At 46.2% G+C, this 21986-nt stretch overlaps 1 protein-coding gene across 1 annotated transcript in view; it reads right to left on the bottom strand.

The window, feature by feature from the left end:
- DDX31 (DEAD-box helicase 31) overlaps positions 1–21970 on the bottom strand; it is a 68621-nt gene extending 46651 nt beyond the window's left edge. The window contains 13 exon segments of the mRNA XM_045771289.2: positions 887–1066; positions 1787–2022; positions 3043–3149; positions 3260–3379; positions 4943–5007; positions 6148–6189; positions 7531–7575; positions 13102–13166; positions 14127–14197; positions 15310–15353; positions 16363–16438; positions 16545–16801; positions 21489–21970. Of these exon segments, the coding sequence (XP_045627245.2) occupies positions 887–1066; positions 1787–2022; positions 3043–3149; positions 3260–3379; positions 4943–5007; positions 6148–6189; positions 7531–7575; positions 13102–13166; positions 14127–14197; positions 15310–15353; positions 16363–16438; positions 16545–16801; positions 21489–21746 (1566 nt within the window). The 5' untranslated portion in view covers positions 21747–21970.
- Between the last annotated feature and the right edge of the window lie 16 nt (positions 21971–21986).

Here is a 21986-nt window from a genome sequence, read left to right as displayed (position 1 = left end):
TCCTTGAGTGACCTTGAGCAAGCTCCCTTTCCTGAGGCTCCACATCCTTAGTGACTAAAACGACAAAAGCGAGCACAAGAAGGGGGCTGGACTTGATGACTTTAACGTCTCCTTCAGCTCTAAAGATGTGTGCGTTTTCAAGCTGGTTCCAGTCAAGTCTTGCTCCGATTCCTGGTTGTCTCTTGCTAACTGTGTGAGCGCCTGGTCACCTCCTTCTAAGGACAAGATGGCTCCCCCTTGCAGGGCCCGCGCGTCCTCCTTCAGCGCCAGCGTGCTCCCCTCAGTCTGCTCTCCGCCACCCCCTCAACGGAATGAGGGCCACGTGGCTCAGAACCTAAAATCGGGGAGACGCTATTCTCTTCTTCCTGAACAACAGTATTCCTCAGAGCCGGGACAGAACTGAGACCCTGAAGCCCCTCTCCCAACCAAGGTGTTAAGAGTGAAAGCGCTGTATCTTGTTGACAATGACAGCAGTCGCGCTCAGCAGTACCATATGGGATCCACAATTTAGCTCCATTAATGCTCTTAATTTGAAGACATCAAGCCCTAATTACACACTGGGTACTAAAAAGGCAAAACCCTTCCCTGGTGCCAGCTCCTTAGCGGTGCTCTGTTGCCCTAACAGCTGCTGGAGGCAGACTCGGGCCAAGGCGGGCCTGGGAGCTCTCTCAGGTGGAAGAGGGCAGCTCCCAGAGCAAGAGCACACAGGAACAATGGACGCCCTCACCCACGCCAATGCAGCCGAGCCGAACTGCTTCCAGAGCCGGCGGGTCACCCAACTGAAGTGCGTCCCCGCCTGCCCCCGTGGGGTCTGAGAGGGAAAGCAGCGCCGACCCCAGGGGGGCACGCTCCCGCCTCCGCTCCCGGGGCCCGGTGCGGTGCTCACCTCCTGCTCCATGTTGCCGTGCAGCCGCAGGAATTTTAACCGTGTGGAGGCAGATGGTAGCAGCTGCCCTGACGCCGGGGCCCCGGGGCGGCTCAGCAGGGTCTGCACGAAGAGGTGGTAGTGGAACTCCACCAGCTCACAACTCGAGAAAAAGACGATCATCTTCTGGTCTTTTTCAAACTACATCGGTACAAAGAGGGAAAGAACCATCACATTTTTTAAGATCAGATGACACTAAAATGAGTATTTCTCTAAAACACACAGGTGGATTTGGCCCCGATTTGGAAACGCGGGTGACAGACAGCTTTGACTTATTTTACAAAAATAATCCTGATACAACATGCTACAAAGAGGAGATGAAAGGAAAACAACAGAGCTGTAACTTGGACTGGGTTTCCTGAATCTGAGACAAACCAATACGCTGTAGGCTGGGGCTGCACGCTGCTGTCCCCCCTGGCTGGGACCACGCACGCAGCAGACGTGAGGCTTCACCCTCCAGGCCCGGCACCTACTATTCTCCCACATATCAGGCAAAGTTCGCACACGATCTCGTAAATAAACACAAAAACCCTGGGATTCTTTCAAAACCACAAGCACAGGCCCCTCTGTCTGCCCGCATTCAGCATGTTTCTGCCACCTGCGACACTCCTGGTTCTCAGGCCCACAAAAGGATTCGGGCAGATCTCACGTCGAACGTGGCAGCCATCCCTGACCTCGGGTTCTTCACCACCACCCTAGAACCGCTGACTGCTAAGGTCTGCGTTCGCAAACACGGCAGAGTTGGAAAATTTCTGTGCATGTGTGTAAGTGAGGGTCCCTCAATTTGTTGCTATGAACACCTGACACAAAGAAAACGGGACCTTCTTTCCTCGACTGATCCGGCCTCACGTGCGGTCCCACCTTGCACTGCTGTAGGATGAAGGCCGCCAGGGAGACGAGCCTCAGTTTGCTGGGAACCAGTGTCACATGCTGGTCGAGACTCTCTGGAATGGCAAAGCTGTCCGGCTCGCCAGCAGCTGGGAGAGGGGAGGCCTCAGGAACTGCTCTGCCCTTTGGGTCAGACTGGCCATGGTGTTGATCCAGGACAGAAATCCTGACCGGATTGAGCAAGCTGATATCAGCTAGCCGCGTCACACCTTGGAGCAAAAGTGAAAGAGGCAGAACAGGTGACAGGCATACACTGTGAGACTAGTCTCGTAGGCGCACCCCCCACACCACACGTCCAGGCTGATGAAAAGGCTCCCTACGGGCAACACCAGGGCCCCAAGGGCCTGCCCTCTGCTTGACCTGGTGGGGCAGGCCCACTGAATCCACACCAGCGTTTCTCAACTCCGACCCGGGCAAGACCACTGAAAGGGATGCTAACAGCTGTCTTCCCAGCCCCCAGAAGGGTTCTACAGCTCTATCTACTGATAAAAGGGCATCACAGGATTCTGTCATAGGATTTTATAGGTTTACAGGCCTTCTCAGAACTTTTATTGTGTTGACACACACCAGGAATTTCTAAGACAAGGGGGAAAGGTGTGGCATTCCCCAAACTTCTGAGCACAGAATCATGGATTCTCTCTCAAAATTAACGTTACTTAGGATACATTTTGAGAACTGGTATGTGCACACTGCCATAGGGTCAGTAAAATGAGTAAACCAGACCTGAGAACAAACGAGCTGTGTGTTGTGTTAAGAGGGTGACTCTGCCAGGCCTCAGTGCCCTGTCTATGAAGGAGGGCTCAGAATGTCCATCTCATGAAGATGGAAAGACAGAAATGAACTTAAAGAAGTCTCTGTTTAAGGGTCAATGTTATTTAAGAGGAAGGTAGGCTGATAACACCCACAAAAAAACCTCATGAAACCTCTGGATGGACGGAAGTCTGGCTCTTCTCTTCCTCTCGCCCTGCCACGAGCACTGGGAGCACTCTCCTAACAGAGGTGGCTCAGGATCTGCCCTGGCTGCCCCCCCCACGCCCTGGGTAGCATGGGAGAGCCTGATGGGACTGGAAGAGGAAGGCAGGACAAGAGTCTGAAAAGGCAGTGCTTTAGGGGCACCTCCCTCCTCAGCCTCTGCCCCCAGTGCTGAGAACCACTACGGACAAATGTCACACATTACATCTACGTCCTCCCTCCCGGTTAAGAACAAAGAGCACTCCTTTTCAACCTACCTTCAGTGAGTGTCGCCGACAGCAAGACGTTCTGTCGTTTCTGGCATTCAGCATTTATGGCGTTGAGTATCACTGTGATATCCTTTTCAAAACCCAAATCCAAGATTCTGTGGATTCAAGAGAGGGGATTTTATTCTGCATGCAAAGTAAAGACTGCAATGAGGCCAGCAGAGGCAGCCCTCTCCTCCTACTGTTCATGCTTCTGGGTGAGGCTCACCTGTCTGCTTCATCCAAAATCAGCCACTGTATCCGACGAAAATGAATATTCTTCGTGGATTTTATATGATCCACCAGTCGCCCAGGAGTCGAGATAAGGATATTTATTCCTTTGCGGAGTCTGTTTAAAATTATGTACCATAAAGGAAAGTAAATCAAAGGGGGCTGTATCAAGAGAAAACACCCGAAACAGGCACGGGAGACAGATTCACGTCTAGCACCAACGTGCACAGTGTGAAGCCACGACAAACTTGATGACAAATGGATACAAAGATATATCTGAGTTTCCATTTTCCTCCCAAGGTTCTCTCGTGTAGAACATAATTATAAAGATTCAAAATTATATTAAATTCATAAAACCTTACATTTGAAAGGAATCTTTACTATATAGTCCAATGCCCTTTATCTGATCCATGGAGCCTTTCTTTCTAGAACATTCCAGATAGATGGTTATCTAGCCTGTTCTTGAAGGTTTCTGTGCCAGGGAACCTCCACCCTAAATGAGTTATCCCACACCAATGTGATCTAATGGCTAGAATATTTTTTTATACTGAATCTTTTTTTGTAACCTCCACACAACGGGGGCCCAGCTTTGTTCTGTAGATTAGGGAGAATAAATCTTAAGTTCTTACTCCCAAACATCCTTTATCCCATATTTCCACAGCAGTAAAAGCTTCCGATTTTTAGCTGAGTGTATTTTCAAGCCTCTTTTGAAGTTAAGTATGGTCGTGCGCCTATGTTCGAGCATGGGATAGAAGGACAAAGGGAATATGCAAAACCCATAAGTCTCTTTGGAGGAAGGACGTATGATTATCTTTGTCCCTGATGGCAGGGAACGAGATGTAATGGCTGGAGCTCTAGCAACTCTCTAAGACTATGGAGTACCCTTAAAAATGGAAGCCTCACTTAGTGGTAAAGTTAGAAGGGACTTAGATCCTGATACCAGAGCACCATACCAGCCTGGGATGGGCTACCATCAGGCTTCTTAAATGTGAAAGAAAAAGAAAACAGCCGGGTTTGTGCCACTGCTGTTGGCTGTTGTTATTTATAGCTGAATCAAATCCAACCAATACCTTTAGGTTTTAAGTTTAATATTTACTCCTCAATTACAAACTACACACACGTGACTGGGTGTTACTACTGAGCATTAAGATATAATACAATAAAAATATTTCAAAAAGAATACAGATGATTTGGGATTTACCTGTTGCAACATTTTCTCCTGACCCCCATTACCACTTCCAATACAGAATTAGGAATCAGTGTTTTGGATATAAAAAACCAAGTGTAGAACATTATGGAAGTTTATAATCTTGTTTTTACAGAGCCAAACAACAAGACCCTAAACTCCCAATGCAGACAAAAGAGAATCACCAAGGGGAATGGACACCAAACAAGGAGGACTAAGGGGTGCTGGAGGGAAGGGACAGAACTTAGGAGGATAGTGAGCATTGCTACCAACCACATCAGAAGTGAACCCATTGTAGGTTCATCAGTATTCCTTAAGACAACACCATCGAGAGGTGACCACTCCCCTGCTGCCTCAATCTGTCCCTACGCTCTGGGACTAGGAAGCACGGTTTGAGTAAGGCTCTCTCCAGGTTTACAAGGACCAAGACTCACTGAATAGGAAGGCAGAACACAGACCCAAACAGGAATGGATAACAAACAAGGGTCCCCATACCTGGCTTTTTCTGATTTCCTTCTTTCTCCTCCCATCAACACTCCAGGCACAATCCAGGTAAATGGCTATGGAAAGATATCAGACGAAAATCATTGCAAAGACCCCCTTTACACTTTTTTTAAAAGATTTTATTTATTTGACAGAGATAGCCAGAGAGCACAAGGTGGGGGAGGGGATGGTAGATGGAGAGGGAGAAGCAGGCTCCCTGTGGAGCAGGGAACCCGATGTGGGGTTCAATCCCAGGACCCTGGGATCATGACCTGAGCCGAAGGCAGATGCCTAACCTTGACTGAGCCACCCACGTCCCCCGTCAAAGCCCCCCTTTACTGAAGACACAGAGACCAATTACAAATTCTTTTTCCTTAGAGAAGCTGGGAGGGAAGACCCAGGCTTCTCACTGTAGGAGGCGTGACTGTGCAGACATAATTCCCGGGCATCAGCCCTGCTATGGACACCAGCAGCAGTCACTTAGTCCCAGGCATCGCCCCTGCTATGGACACCAGCAGCAGTCACTTAGTCCTAGGCATCGTCCCTGCTATGGACACCAGGAGCAGTCACTTAGTCCTAGGCATCGCCCCTGCTATGGACACCAGCAGCAGTCACTTAGATTACAGCTCTACAACTAGCTTCCAGCACAGTGAGAGAAATGCGGGCTTTCTAAACGATTCCAGTAGCTTCTCTGCCTTTCCTCATGGAGCCTCAGTTGAAAAAACATTTCCCTAAGTCTACTGCCTCTTTTCCCTTTCTGGGTACAATAAAACCCAAGCACAAACCTTCTTTACTCCCCACCCCTGACAAAAGAAAGGACAGATCAATTCTCCATCTAATTTGGTAGGCTGGCAGGCTTTGGCTCTGAAGCCCTCTCTCTCTTCTTTCTTAGACCCTATGTACAGCTTTCCATGCAATCGCTTCAGGGTTGTCCCTGTGCATCTCCACGTGTGGCTTGCTAGGGACCACGGTGAATAAGCTACAGTACTATAAGCACCAGGAAACACTAGTCATCTAAGCTAGAAATTGGCAGTTAGTAAAGTGTAAATCAGTAAAATCTTACAAATTTTACCTGGGCAGAACAGAGACAGCCAGGGAACCTGGAAAAACTGAAATAATTCCTTGCTTTTTGAAAACAAAGATAAGACTGGTCGACTTCTCTTTTCTCAGAAAGTCAGGGAACACAAAGATAAAACTGAACTCACAGCTCACCTTACCTTGAGCAGTTTCTGGACAGTGTCAAAGCTTTGCAGAGCCAGCTGTAAAGAGTGAAAAGTTACATATAATCAACAAGCTTGTTCCCACCTCCCTTCCCCACCCTCAGGCCCCCAACTTTTAAAAACCTTTAGACAATGTAAAGTGATTAGGATTCCAACTCAGACCTTAAGTTGAGATTTGAGAAAAACAAAATCTGATATATGGCATCTGCTCAGAACAAGACACCTTGTTCTTACACTGCTTCTGAAACCTGTCACTTTGGAGACTGTGGACAGAGCTACTGCGTCCACTCCTTGGACGTGTACAAAAATAGTGTCTTGTGCTCCCTCTGCTGGCTTAAATTCCCACAGTGCCACACAGAGAAGTACAAGTCTACAGCCCATGGATGGAGAAGTGAAACAGCATCACCCTGAATGTGCCTCCCTTCAGGAAGAGAGAGAACAGAATATGCAGGAGGGCGTAAACTGGAATAGTGGTCCACGGGCTAGCCTCTGGTCACATTGCTTTAAAGGTGGTATGTGGTACCCTTCGAATGTGCCAAATAGAGCACTGAAAGGTGGTCACTCCCCAAGTCTATTAAAGGAACAAAATCCAATGAGCCCAGTGGAAACCAGAGAAAGTGAAAATTAATGTAGGTTATAACCATTAACCAGCATCAAGAAGCCTCAACATAATCCATTTATCCAAGGAGATGTATATAGTTTCCACATGCTCAGTATTCATGATGCATCCTAGGGAAGTAGCAAGTTTGCTGCTGTAAAAATTTAAATAGCTTCATGCCTACTCCTTCACAGGACTGAGCCGAGACAGGGCATCACGGCAGGCTGTGTAACAGGCTAAGTAGAAACCTCCATCTCCATGATCAATTCTCTGCAAGGAAGTGATTAGCATTTGATATAGAAAACAGATACCCTAATCTAAACTTGCCTCTCTAGGCAAATAAAATAGATCAGACGGAAGAGATTTCCAAGAAAGAAGAAAAATGTTAAGAAGCTTAACTTCGAAGAACAAGTAAAATTTTTGGTACAGTAGCCTCTTTAAAAAAAAAGTCTATTTTAAGGCCGACTGCTCTAATTTTTAATTAAGTTATAAAACAAACTAAAAAAGTAGAATATGTAATTATTTTAATTCCTTTTAAAAGTACAGAAATTATAGTGTCATTGGTTTTTAGACAATAGGGAAATGCTTTTCTGTACTTAGCTTATGATTTTCAAAGAGTACTTGAATTTTTCTTCTTGACGGGAACCAAAAGGATGGCCCCAGGCAAAGGTAAGGGTGCAGAAGGGAGAAAAATGGTAAAACCCACTTTTAAATTCAAAAGGATCTTACTTCCAAAAGGAAAGTACCTGCTTAAAACCCATCCCGAAGGTGAGACTGCTTACCTCTCTCGTTGGCACCAGTACCAGGGCATAGGGGCCGTCACTGCGCTATCGACACAGAAGGAAAGAAATGCCGTGAGTGGGTGGACTAAGGTCACAGGACTCCAGGTGGAGAGAACTTGAGGGGCCCTTTGCACGCATCAGCGGCAGTCTCATTAAGAAAGGGACTACGATGCCCACTACGCTTATTATTATGCAACCTTGTTCTAAAGGTGCTGGCCCATGCAATCAGACAAGAGAAAGAAATATGTATGAGTCTGGAAAGTAGGAGGTAAGCCTGTCATTGTTAGCAGATAATATTTTATACTAAACAACAAAACCAAACAAAACAAAATAAAACCCTGAAGAGAATCAATTGAAAATCTACTACAAAAAAGACAACTCAGTCGAGTAGCTGAATGCAAAATTAATATACACAAACCTACAGCCTTCTTATGCAAAAAAGTTACAAAATGCAATGGAAGGGGGAAAAAAAATCACACCAGAGCAGCAACAACAAGAAGCTTGACAAAAAATGTTCAAAATCCATATGACAGACATTTTTAAACACTTCTGAGGAGCATAAAATAAAATTTGAATAAATGGGAAAATGTATCCTATTCTTGATAATATGGCTCCATATTACAAATAAGCTAATTCTAAGTCAACCCACAAACGTAGTGCAAACCTAACAAAACTGCCACAGATACGCATATGTGCACACGACATATATAAAATAATACATATATTCAGACAAGCTGATTTCAAAGTTCCTATGAAAAATAAATGTGCAAGAATAACCAAAATATGTCTGAAAAACATCAGATATTAAAACAAATTAAAACTACCATAATTAAAAAAAATTGATACTGGCATATAAATTGAGATTACAAAAGCAAATAAGACAGAATCAAATATAGGGGCGCCCAGGTGGCGCAGTCGGTTAGGTGTCTGCCTTTGGCTTGGGTCATGACCCCAGGGTCCTGGGACTGAGCCCTGAGTCAGACTCTCTGCTCAGCGGGGAGCCTGCTTCTCCCTCTCCCTCTGCCTCTTCCCCTGCTTGTGCTCTCTCACTCTCTCTCTGTGTCAAATAAATAAATAAAATCTTAAAAAAAAAAAAGAACAGAATCAAATATACACAGAATTGTAGGAAATAAGGTGCATTTTGCATCAGTAGGGAAAAGATAAATTATTCAGACTTCAACAACCAAGTCAGAAAAGTTGGAATTAAGTTGGCCTTTTTATAGATGATGTAAAACTCAGAAACTATAAAAAAAACACTAATAAATCCTATTTGGTAAAAAAAAAATTTTTTTTTAAGATTTTATTTATTTGACAGAAAGACAGCCAGCGAGAGAGGGAACACAGCAGGGGAGTGGGAGAGGAAGAAGCAGGCTCCCAGCGGAGGAGCCCGATGTGGGGCTCGATCCCGGAACACGGGAATCACGCCCTGAGCCAAAGGCAGACGCTTAACGACTGCGCTACCCAGGCGCCCCTATTTGGTAAAAATTTTTAACTCAGAATGGGAAAATAATACCTAAACAAAACCAAGTATTAAATGACAAAATGAGGGGAAAACACCCCACATGTAAGAGAAAGGGCCAATTTCTTCAGTTCACAAAGGTCTGTGATTCAATTAAAAAATAAAAATACAAAAGATCACAACAACTTAAGTTGAAAAATGGAGAAAGAATGTAAATAGCCAATTTATGGAAACAAGAATTCAAAACATGGCTTTTACACATATGAAGAGATGTTCAATTCCATTGTCCAATGAGCAAAACCAACATAGCTGGTAGTGTCACAAGGGCACAGGCGAGCCGGGGCTCCTGGGTGCCCCGCTGTGGGGAGCACACCCTGGCTTCACCCACTGAAGTTCAACTGCAGCGTTATCTACCAAATAAACATGCCACTTCCGCTTCCAGGGATTTCTCTAGAAGATGCACCCGTAAGTACGCATAAAAAAGTAAAATATTTTACAGACTGTGAAGTATGGAGAACAGCCTTGTTTGTAGCAAAATACTGACATAATGTAAATTCTACCAAGGAGGGACTTATGCGGTGAATCTGTTGTAGTGACAGGCAGCAGGATACTCAACGGCCATTAAATAGGCAAGGCAGATGGGCAGGGCACTGCTAAGAAACGACCCCAAAACATACCAAGCGAACAAGAGCAAGGGACAAAACATCATGCACAACAAGCAACCACTTGTGTAGCAAACCGAACACAACAGAAAAACCAACACACAGAAGCTCCGACTGAAGGGGGAGGGGAACTCTGCGCTCACACTTGCTCTCTCTGCAGAGACGAGCCCTGGGAGGGCCCCCAGGCTGGCGGGAGGACCTCGCACCCCGAGAGAGCTGTGCCACATGGGGGAGAGGGAAGGATAAGAGACTGACTTCCCACCATGTGTTGTTTGGTCCTCTTTTAAATTTTTTTTTAACATGTACATTATATCTAAAAAAATAACAACAAAGATAATAATAAGAGAAATTACACAAAAAGTAACCCGATACAGGCCTCCAAGTCAGCGGTGTCTTGCATCTCTGAAGGGCTCACAGACACTTAGGAATTAATCAAAACAATGTTAGTGTAGAGCTAAGCGCAGATTTAGAGCAGATTCAATTACAAGCATGGTTTTCATGTTTTGCATAGGAAACATTTACCCACAAGGAGAGAAGGATTTGGAATTCAAACTAGAGCCGTCTGTACTCGACAGCAAGTCTTCGAGGCTGCACTGAAGCCCGGGCGAGGAACGGCAAACATGTTAGTACAACAGTAGCAACGTGCCACAGTGTGACGTTAGGAGATTCTGACATTTCAAAAGGTGTTACTACACAGAGAAGAAGAAAGAAAAATCAATTCCTCGCAGGGCAGAAGTGAGTAAAGAAGGATGGATGTGTTGTTAAAAAAATCAGAGCCCAAATAACCGAAAGAGTGAAAACACGGAAAAGCAATCCGTTCTCATTCCATCACCAGAGTAATTTATGGCTCTGCTGGGTGTCTGCTGGGTGCCTTGAGTCTGCTGCTCCCTCCAGATAGGTTTTTACAGGTCAGATCATTTTACAATGAACTCCAAGGGTCTCTATTGAATATTACTTGAAATAAATGAATTACATTTGGACTTAGAGAACTCCTTTTACAGAATATTTCAATCTTTAATAGAACGAACTGTTGTTGACGCCAAAATAAATGGAATAAGTAAAAATGAAGACATGGCTGGTGAACGTTTCTAGATATAAGCAAATCAAATCGCTGCCTTTCACACTAGCCATGTAGCTGTGCTGTGGACAGTGAGAGCTCGCGCCTCACGGGCAGGTACTGCTTCCAGAAGCTGGACACCAGCTCTCCACCCCACCCCACCCCCCGAGCTTTAGCTCAGGAGCCTCGTGGTAACCCCGGGAGACATGCACGACACCTGAAGTCACGGAGGCACAGCGGGATGAAATGGTTTGCCTAAAGACACACTCAGAGCCAGGCTTTGAGCAGAGCTGCCCACCACATGGTCTCCCTTAGGTACGGAATCTAATCTCTCCTGTCCTCAGGTCACCGACCTATGAAATGAGACAGTTGGGCTGGAACTACAGGACCCACGCCAGCTCAAATATTCCCCAACTCTCCAACCTTATAAAAAAACCAAAAAAACAAAAAACCCACTGCTAGCAAGAAACCCTCCTGGAATTTATAAATGGATGAGACTTTCCCACATTACTGCAATACTTGGCCTCTCTCCTTCTCTAGCTAGGCACCGCTATAATGCTAAGTCCTTTATATGAATTACCTCACTGAAAAGTGCCCAAAGGGAAGAAAAAATCAGTCACCTGTAGGAAATACATTCCTCACTTATCCACCTCAGAGGAAATCACTATTAATAGTTTCTTTCTTGTCTTTTTATGCACACACACGTACAGAGTATTATTTATGAAATCAGATCATACTGTACATACTGTCTTGTACCTGCCTTTTTTTAACAGGCAAGAACACTTGTCAAGTTCACAAAGACAAACTGAAAAAAAATACCACTTTCAATGTCTATGTAAGGTTCCATCACTTGGACGTTGTGTAGGACTTGTTTTATTGATTTTAAATAAAAGTTTAAGTAAAATTTAAAAACTTACCTTGAAGTAAATTTAGGCTTACAAAAAAATTACACAAACAGTACAGAGAACTCTCTTATACCCTTTTCCTAGTTTCCTTATATGGTTATTAATTCTCAAAATCCCAGTACGATGATCAAAACCAGGGAATCAGCACTGACGTGCAACTCTGGATTAATCTGCAGCCTGTATTCCGACCTCACTGAGTGACCTCTCAGCGTCCTCTCCCCAGACCAGGGCCCAGTTCAGGACCACATGTTGCACTGAGCTGTCACGCCTCCTTTGTCTCTTTCAACCTGGAGCAGGTCTCCAGCACTTCTGCTTTTGGTGACCTCAACACTTTCGAACAGTAACGGCCAGTCGCTTTGTAGGAGGTCTCTAGATCTGTGTTTGTCTGCTATTTGCTCACGATTAAAACCGGGTCACACATTTGGGGCAGGAAAACCACAGAAGTGGTGCTGTGTCCTCTGGGCACCTATCTGGAGGTGGCTAAGGTGGCGGCAGCCAGGCTTCTCCATTGTAAAGTGGCTGTTTTTCCCTTTGTGATTAAGACGTATCTCGTAGGGAGATCCTTCAACACTAGGTAAATATCCCATTTTTCATCAGACTTTTGCCCCCTCGTTTCAGCATCTGGGATGACCCTTGTGTGACACAGTATTACTAAGGCACCAGCCAGACGCTCTACGGCCGTCATTTCCGCGTCTCTCCGTGGGAATTCTACTGTGAGGAGGGCCTGTCCTTCTCCCGTGTGTTTACCCATTTACGCGATAATTTGTTTCTATCAGTTTGTACTCATGGATGTTTGTTTTAGCCTGCGGGCTATAACCCAGTGCTATCACTACTTGCTTGTCACCCAGTATCAGGGAGGCTGGAAACATGCCTAATTATGTCCAAACTGAGAAAAAAAAGAAAAGTAACCAATTAGCTCTTCTCACCTGCTTGTGCACCTACCTCACTTCCTATTTCAGATCTTACCAGGTCCTCTGCACTGAGGATAACCAGGACGTATTTGTGGGACTCTGGGCTGGGTTTTGAAATGATGCCTGCGCCCCTGGAGTCTGGCAGTTAATGTGCCTCCTACAGGCCCCGGGGAACCCAACTAAAAACAAGTATTCCACCACTGCTCTCCAAGCTTCCATTTCTTTCTATAAACTTAGGGTAACAGTAATACCTGTAACTTCCCGGGTCAGGGGGTCGGATTTCAGATTCAAGAAGATACAACACAGGCAAAGAATCCAGTACAATGTTTGGCATGAGGAACGTGTATTTTACAAATGTTTCCTACTAGACCTGACACGATGATTACACAATAGTTATTCTATTCTACTCTACTCTGGGCACAGTCCTCGGGTGCAATGTGTTTATGTAATAAATGAATCAAAAAGAAGAAAATCATGCTAAATGGAAACAGACTCTTTTGGTCCCAGTATTACTGCTTTGGTTCAGTTCAATGCTGCTTATGCACTATGAGCAATGACAGAAAAACACTATACTCACCTGTATTTTTGACTTCATTGCTTGAAGAGACTGGACCACAGGGATGCAGTAGGCAAGAGTTTTACCTTTTAAAAAAGTACAAAAGCAATTAAAATCACAGACCCTGCAGACGTAGAAAAAGCAACAATAGTAAAGAAGACGGGTTTGCTACCTTTGGGTAGCACTAGACTCGGGGGACAGGAAAAGCACATCCTACATCCAAGAGAGGTGAAAACAGGTTTGCCCGTCTGCCACAACTCCCAATTTTGTGTGTAAAGCCAGTACTGCCCAAAAAACCTGCAGCTTCAGCTCCTTTATCCAGCTAAGGGAGACAATGACACGCTTCCCAAGTTACACAAAAGCTCAACTTGAGGACCACCCTCCAAGCTAGGAAACCCCTTTAAAGTCATCCTTCACCATGCAAATGAGCTTCATGGCTAAGTGAATGACCTGCACGGCGCCGACGTACTTAGGAGCCAGCTGGAACCCGAAGCCAGCCTCTAAAGACTGTGGAGAAACCAAGGAATGGCAAAAGCTTCGGTTCCACCCACCTGAATGGTGGCTGAGCTGGAGGGCGTGGTGAACCGCCAACCTGCCATTCTGGGCACAAGAGGGGCAGTACACGTCTATAGATAATTTTGGAACACGCAGAACCTGTATTCCGTATTGGAGCAAAACAACTGGCATCCGAACAGCGTGTGCTCATGCCAGCACTGTGCGTCAGTATCAGAAGAACATATTCATCCCCTGCTGCAGGGAGGAGGGCAGCTCGGGCCACAGCTGGTGGTACTGGGCAGAGCCCTGACAGAGGCTCGAGAGACTGACAGTGGCCTGACCACCTCCTGATCACTCCTGCTCACAGCACCACCAACCACCCTCTTCCTTTCACTAGGGGAACAAATTCAGGGCTCCAATTAAGAGCAGGCATGGCCTCCCTCCTTCCCCCAACAAAACAAAGCCACCGCCGCCACAGACACTACACTATGGAACCTACTATGTGAGTGTGGCCTGGGTGTCAGGGGAAAAGAAGTTAAGTGACGACTGACCTGAGCCTGTCTGCGATCTCACCAGAGCATCTCTGCCTTCCAGCAACACGGGAATACTTTGCTTCTGAACGCTTGGGCCACCCAAAAGAAAGAACACATGCTGAACTATAATATTTTAGCCTCTCCTATTTACAGGCAGAGACACAGGACACACAAATCACAACCGCCCCCACGCTTTGCTGCACCTGCCAACTGCCACCTCAGAAGTCACCTAAACATTCAACTTCTGATGACTGGAGAGGTAAAACCTCAGTTAAATTTCTGCAACTCAGCCGAAAATACTGAGGCTAGCCAGGGATTGGCCGCTCTAGCAAACGAATTAAAAAGAAAAATGGCACAGGCGTGATGACAAGCGGGAGCTGTCACAAGGGCATACCTCCCGTGGTAGGCAATGGGACACAGTAAGATGTGGCGGCCAGATTCCATACAAGAGAGTACAAGGCAGCCTGTGAGCCATCCAGATAGGCTGGGGCTGCTTCCCAGTCTCCAAAAACCAAGGCGTGACTATCATACACACACTAAGATGTGTGTCCACATGTGTATTTAAAAACAAACAACAAAAAGGGCACAGAATTCATTTAAATTTGGTTGCTGAAACTGAACAAAAAAATGGGTAAGGGATGTCCTCCTTTTATTCTTCAAGACTTTGATTAATTTGCACCTCTAAGTAAAGTGTGGAGATGAGTAAAATGTAAAATACAAAGCATACATACTCACAAAAAGGAAGTTCACCTCTTCTCTACACCTCTTACTATTCTATTTTCCAAGAGTCATCACTATTAAACACTCAAAAAAGTTTTTTTCAATATCCCATTATATCCAACCAAATATTTACTCCTCTCTTTTTGCTTGCTCTAGTTCTTACTACTAAAAAACGGCATGATAAATTCTACACTGTGGACATATTATTTTCAGGGTAGCATGGACAGGAGTGGGATCACATGCAGACATCTTCCGGACCGGTTCAGAGCTGAGAACAGAAGTAGTTAGCGACTCAGTCTCTCCCTCTCACAAGTCGGGGACTGGGTGGTAAGTGACGTGTCAAGCCCTCAACGGGCAGCCACCCAGCCGCGCTCTCTAACACAAAGACGCAGATTTGCTCCGCACACCACAGGTAATTCAGATCCCACTGCTCAGAACCACTCAAGGCTTAAGAAAAGCAAGACTGGCCTGGAACCCTTACCTGGTCATTCTAGTCATGTTTAAGACCGTATTTATCGTGGAAATCTAAAAGAGAACACACAAAAGAAGTATTTTTAACTATCGATTTTTTTGGCACAAATATATTTAATGTAAATGAGGGACGCAAAGGAAAAGACACTGGGATAAAACCGATGGCCGTGCTCAAGTTCTTCCAACCAGTAAGTGTTACCTGGAGGCGGTTCTGCCCACACCCCACCCCCATCCCCCTCCACACAAACACACACACACATGTGGCAACGTCTGGAGGAATTTTTGCTGTCACAAGTGGGGCAGGGGATGCCACTGGCATCAAGTGAGTAGTCACAGAGTGTTCCTGAACACCCCACCATGCACAGGACAGTGCCCGCAACAAAGAATTATCCATCCCCAAATGTCCCCAGCACAAACCCCCTCGACGTCCCTGTTCAAACCCGGACGTAAGCGAACAGCTTATGCAAGCCACCCTAAAGGAGAAAGTGAGCTGTGACCATGGCAGCAAAGGAAATCCAGACTCCCTGAAAGTTAATGCATTTTTCTCTTACTCATAAATAAGAGTGGAAACTTCATTCACGGTCACAAAAACAAACAAAAAAATCCATCTGTTTGTAGAAAATGTATGTTAAAATCGCCTCGTGTTCCTTCAATTCTTTGTAACAACAGACTACCCTTGATAGGAAGATGCCAGCTCAGTTCCCTCTCTTTCAGTCATTGTGACCCCGCCACCCAGATCGGCCTCCATGTCCCATCTACCCACTAATTAGGAGCTTCTCCTAGAGCCCAGTAAGTGGAGCCCCAGGCCTAATTTGAGTTAGGTAAGGAAAGTGTTTAGTTCTTTAAAAAGGGGGTGGGGATGGAGGTGAGGACAGTGAACAGTGACCTAAGCTCACTGGGATTGTCCTAGAAGAGCATCTTACCGATCTGACTTCATTCACGTAAATTGGAACAGAAATAACCATTCTTTGATTTTTCTTCCTAGAACTGTCATTTCACAGACATTCCCAAGGAATAACCACACTGAAAAAACCGACCGCACAAGACACTGAGAGATACTTACTAAATGTGGGTGGAGGTCCAGTTCCTGAAAAGCATCCGAAGTGAACACCTTTTCTTGCACCTGCTTTACTACAGGTCTGCGAATGACGAACAAAACCCAGGCATCAGTTCCGATCGACAGAGAACAAGGCAGAATACGCTTAACTCCTCCTATTCCTGAAGCACACCTGCCCCTGAACATACCTGTGGAGCTCCGGGATTTCAGGGTTGTTTTTAAATAATGATGAAGTCCTAACGCACGGTTTCTGTTCCCGGGTTCCATCACTCACACCAACTGAAGGTTTCTTCGGAGAAAATGTTTTCTGTGCCTTCCCCTTAAAAGTCCTTTGTGTTTCTTTAGCAGCAGCTCTCTCGGCTGGGAGAAATGACGCCTCGCTCCTCCGTTTCGCTGGGGGAGCCTCCCTGGATGCTGGGTGTTTTCTTTTGGTGGCCTCTGCTTGCTGCGTTGTTCCCAAAAGGCAAGAGCAACAAGAGATGCATTAGTCCATGAAGACAGACCTCAGAGTGAAGCCTGACTGCCCGCAGAATTGCATCTCTCCCTGCAGAGATCATTATGCCCCATATGTCAAGCAACAGTTTAGGGTCTGCAATCAGATTCTTTGACTCAGCTTTTTTTTTTTTTTTCCCAAAAAGAAAAAAACAAAATAAAACAGAAGAACAGAACACAAAAATCTCAGCTCATTCATCCAGTAGACCTCACCATCCATCTTCACCATCAACTCAACCAAGATGAGGGTGAGGATCAAGAAGGGAGAAACCTTTGTGGGGCTGAATATGAACAAATGGGAGTCTCTTTAAAGGGAAGAGAAACCCACCTTGTGAAGTGTGCATGCTAAGTCAATCCTTATCCCCAGATGTCCATCTACACAAAAAGACCAGGGGAGGGGGAGCGCATCCTCTCTCTCCATCAACAAAGCCTGTTGGTGACTAGACATGGGAGGCTGCATCCCAGCCCATGCCCAGGAAGCGGAAACCTTCATTACTGCTCTATCCCAGAGCGCTTGGATCGCTGTCATCCTCCCCCTCACGCTGCTCCCCCAGATTCAGATGGCTTGGAGACGATTCCTACTTGCCGTTTCCATTCCAAATGAGAATTCTGCTCCATCCATCACTTCTACCACAATTATTCCCAACTCTCCTGGCCTTTCAGGTTCCCATCTGATCGCCGATTACAGGCTACAACACTCGGCATTTTCTTGCCTGTTGCTTATTTCTGTAACATGGATATGGCCACAAGCGTGATGTCCAAACTTCTCCCAGGAGAAGAAACATCCAATTTTCTTTGAAGAAACATTCTATTTTCTTTGGCCTTCTCTTCCAATTTACACAGGAATGAAAAACATCCCACGAGTAGCCAGGGCTTATTATTCTGGCATTTGGGTTTCTCTTGGAATGTTATTTCCCCTTAACTTGAAATGACGGATTCCATTTACACATCAGCTTGCTTTGGCCATGACTGTCAGCTTCAGGCTAACCTACCAATAATAGTTCCTTGTTCCTGACAACTACAGGATTCCTATATCTAAATAATTCAATAAATTCAACTTCGAGTATTTACTATTAATAAAGTATTGACCTACTCCATTTTACGATCTATTCTTACAAAGTCCCAAGTTTATGAATGTTCAGATTAAAGAAAGAGATAAAGTCAAGTTGCAGGTCTGCTGAATCATTTTCAAGGCAGAATGAAATGTGCTGACGTTCTTTGATTTATGGAACTACAGACTCCCGGAGCACAAAGAGGCCTAAAGGCCACTCCCACCATGCACGGATTCCCTACTACAAACTCCCCAACAAGTGGCCTTGCAGTAGGCCTTGCCTACACACCTCCCCTTACTGCTCTCCATCCCTCGAGATGCCAAATTCTAGGGGTTAGGAAGCTGTTTCTGACACTCAGACGAGATCCTCCACCTCGATCATCTGTCTGCTAGTCTGAGGTTTGCTTTCTGCAGCAACACAAAACAAGCTTACTTCCTCCTGTGCACCACATTCCTTCACACATCATCTAACTTTTTGTCTCTTCTTTGGACTGAACAGCCCAAATAGGACACGAGCTTTCAATCGTTTATCATCCCAGTCACCTTTTATTCCCATATCAACTGTTCTCTAAAAATATTCAGAATTAAGCACGATATTTCACAGGCTTTCCACTGATCCTGGGCTAAAATCGAAAACCTATAATATTATCTATAAAGCCCTCTAGAAGCTGGCCTCTGCCCATCTCATCAGCCTCAGCTGTCCTGCGCTTCCTTAGTTCCTAGAACGCGCCATGCTCCTTCCCTCCTCAGGGCCTTTGCACATGCTATTGCCATACCCATGTCTGCAACCCGCCCTTTGGCTCGCTAACTCAAACTCATCCTTCAGATCTAGGCTTACCGGGTCCTCAGAAGAACCTTTACTGACCTCGTCTCTCCACCTAGTTAGGCCAGGGCTCCTACTCTTGGCTCTCCTGGTACCTTTTTTCTTCGCTGTAGCATTCAGTACAATTACCATCATAAAATGTAATTTGTTATGTGGTATCAGTCCTCCCCATTAGACTAAACTCTGTAAGGGAATGGACAAGTCTGTGCTGCGTGGCACTGCATCCCCTGTATGGGCTCAATTCTGCCCAAAGTAAGTGCTCAGTAGATGCTTGTAAGATGAATGACACACAATGGAATTATCCCTTCCCATAATGTGGACACTACTGCACTGCTTGTTAGCTTTTCTTCCCCAGTATCCACAACAAAGTCACTTAAAAAACTGACGACTCAGCAGCCCTCAAGTAGCTTGGTTCTGAGGATACAAGGCTGGAAAATTTAGCCAAGCCCTTGAGGAACTCACAGATTAGTGGAAGAGACAAAAGCATAAAACCACAAACCCAAACGTATATTTGTACTCAGAAAAGATATGAACAAAGGATTATGAAAGCACAAAACAAGAAGACTACCATGGCCTACGGCAAGGGGAAAGGAGGCCAGGAAACAGAAATGCTTCATGAGGTGGCATCTGAGCAAAGAGGAGCAAAAACGTACCTGAACCTACTAAGAAGTCAGCTCTACAACATTAAGCAAATTACCTCCCTCTGAGTCTCTGTTCTTGCACCCATAAAACGAGGGGGTTCTGGCGGATGACCTCTAGGGCCCATCTAGCCCCCAAGTCTAAATACCATGTCTCTGATATTAATAAATATACTAGACCCCAGGCAACATGCTAAGTACTCAGGTGAATTATCTAATGCATCAATACAGGTACTGGTATCATCCCATTTTAAGATGAGAACAGTGAGGCAGAGATATGAGGTAATTTGTCCCAGGATCACTGAGGGATCCAGGCTTTGCTCAGGCACTGATTCTACAGTCATGGTTCCTGACAATTATGCTATAATACTATTTATTAACTGTATCCTAATTGGTTGGAAAACATCAAGTGTAGCTTGATCCCTTGTTTGTTTTCTAGAAGGATACACACCAAAATGTTAACCAGAGGTACCTCTGAGTATGGCAATTATGGGGTTTTTTTCCTTCAACGTACTTCCCCTTCCCCTATTTCCTACAATAAACTTATACTACTTGAACAATCAAAAAACATTTCTAGAAAGAAAACAGTATATACTGTTACATATAGCAACACGTAAGTTGTCGAGGCCTTTCCAAATTCAGTATATTAGTTACCTGTCCCAAATTCAGGCCACTGGCCAATCTGATTGGCATAGCTATAACTCTCATTCAAGACAAGCAAAAAATGCAGGTGCAGATGAGGGCACTCGGACACCTGTCATCTTATTAATAGACATCCTTTTGACACAGTGGTTCAAGTGATCGTAAAGCCAGATATCCTGTTTTATTCCTTCAACTCACTCAAGGAGGTATTAATAGTGCTTCCTCTGTGTTACTAGGCACCTCCAGGGCACAAGCACCCCAGTGACCTCTGGACATAGCAATTCCATTACTCAAAATGGAGCCAATACGACTTTATTTACCACTGGCATTTATTAAGTGCTTCTATGGGCCAGAAAATACGTAGTCTCTATGTATATTATTTCATTGACCTCTCATGATAACTTTATATGAAGTAGAAACTGTTGTTTGTATCTGCCCTTTATTTGGTGGGCAATTTTATGTCTACTCCTCATTTTACAATCGTTTTACAAAGTGGAAATGTGAGGTTCAGAGAGGCGAAATAACTTCCCCAAGTTCACAAAACCAGCATGTTGCAAGGCAGGCATCTAATCCCAGGTCTGTCCGACTCCAAATCCCATGCTCCCCGTGGCTCTTCAGTACTTCCCCTGCCTCCTCCCAGAGAAGCAGCAACCCCACCGGCTAGCTGAAAACTCCTACTCCCAAACCTCTAAATCCTAAAGCCTGATCACTGAAAAATCACCAAAGAGAATCCTTATATGAACTCGAGCAGTATCAGCTTCAACAAAGTGGTTGAACTGAACGTCGGCAACTGTCAACGGAATTACCTGTTGCTTTCTGGAGAAAACACACACCTTCCCTGGCACGAGGTGGTATAATTTCTGGCCTCTGTGATAACTCAGGCTTCTACAACAGATTTTCTGCCTTGCGGCCCTCCTCTCTTCCAGGACAGAAGTCAATCATCCTAGAAGCCAGTTTTCAGCTCTGGTTTAAATTTAATGCATCTTTGCCCTCCCTAGTGAGCAGATTAGACTCGCGCTCCGTATTCTCTTTCCCCACTGCACGTGGGTGAGAATCTATGCCATTTTTGAAAGCTCTTGAAGGAGAGCTCTAGTCTCCAGACCTCGTTCCTAAACCAAACGACCCTCAACTGAGGTAACGGTGGCTGAGAGAAGTTAGGAGGTGTGGCCGGCAAGTGCCCGAGCTGGCACTCAACCCCGGCGGCAGTTCCTAATTTGGGCGGGAATCAGCCTCCCAACCCTTACACGACCTTCGGGACCCTCCAACTAGCAGCCCGAGCCAGCGGCTGCCCAGAACATCCCCGCAGGGTGGTGTTCCGAGCTCAGACACGTGCCGTTCAGCAACTTCTCCAGAAGCTGCTAGACAGCCTTTCTCCCCTAACTCCGTCAGTAGTTCGAAACCCTCCCCAGAGGCGAGGCGGCAGCTCGCGACGTGCGGCGGGCCGAGCCTCGAGTGCGGAGGGCTCTGAAGCCGGGTCAGAACTCACCCGCCTCGCCTGGGCCCGGCGGGATCCCGAGAGCGTCCTGGGGGCAGCGGTCGGGGACTCGGGAACGTGGAGAAGCAGCCCGCCGACGGCGGCCATGGCGCGCGGTAAGACGGTGGCAAAGGCAGACACGGGCGTGCCCCGGCACTGGCTGGCGCGGCCGGACCCCGCGAACCCGGCCCACGGCTCGGCTCGGCCCCACGTGGGCGGCGCGCGAGGACCCCGCGTAGCTGCCCCGCCGGCTCCTGCGGCCGCGCCCATTCCGGGTCCCGAGACGTCCACGGGCCACGGCGCCGGGGTCCCGGGACCGGGTGGCCGCTCCGCGTGGCGTCCCTCGCGGCGTGGCGCGCGGCGGGCGATGCCACATGACACCCAGCCTTGGAGTTCATGCTAGTGAAGTTCTCTGAGTGCCTCTGAGAAACAAGGGGCCGTGTGCCACCTAACCAACGTTTCCTTCGTTTGCCGCCGGCCACCGCTTCCTTGGCACTTCAGTTTCTCGGG

Source organism: Ursus americanus, chromosome 18 (genome assembly GCF_024610735.1).
Source record: "Ursus americanus isolate L20-20 chromosome 18, mUrsAme1.1.p, whole genome shotgun sequence".
Classification (NCBI taxonomy): Eukaryota; Metazoa; Chordata; class Mammalia; order Carnivora; family Ursidae; genus Ursus; species Ursus americanus.
Note: the sequence above shows the minus strand (reverse complement) of the source record. Positions and strands in the feature narration are given on the sequence as shown.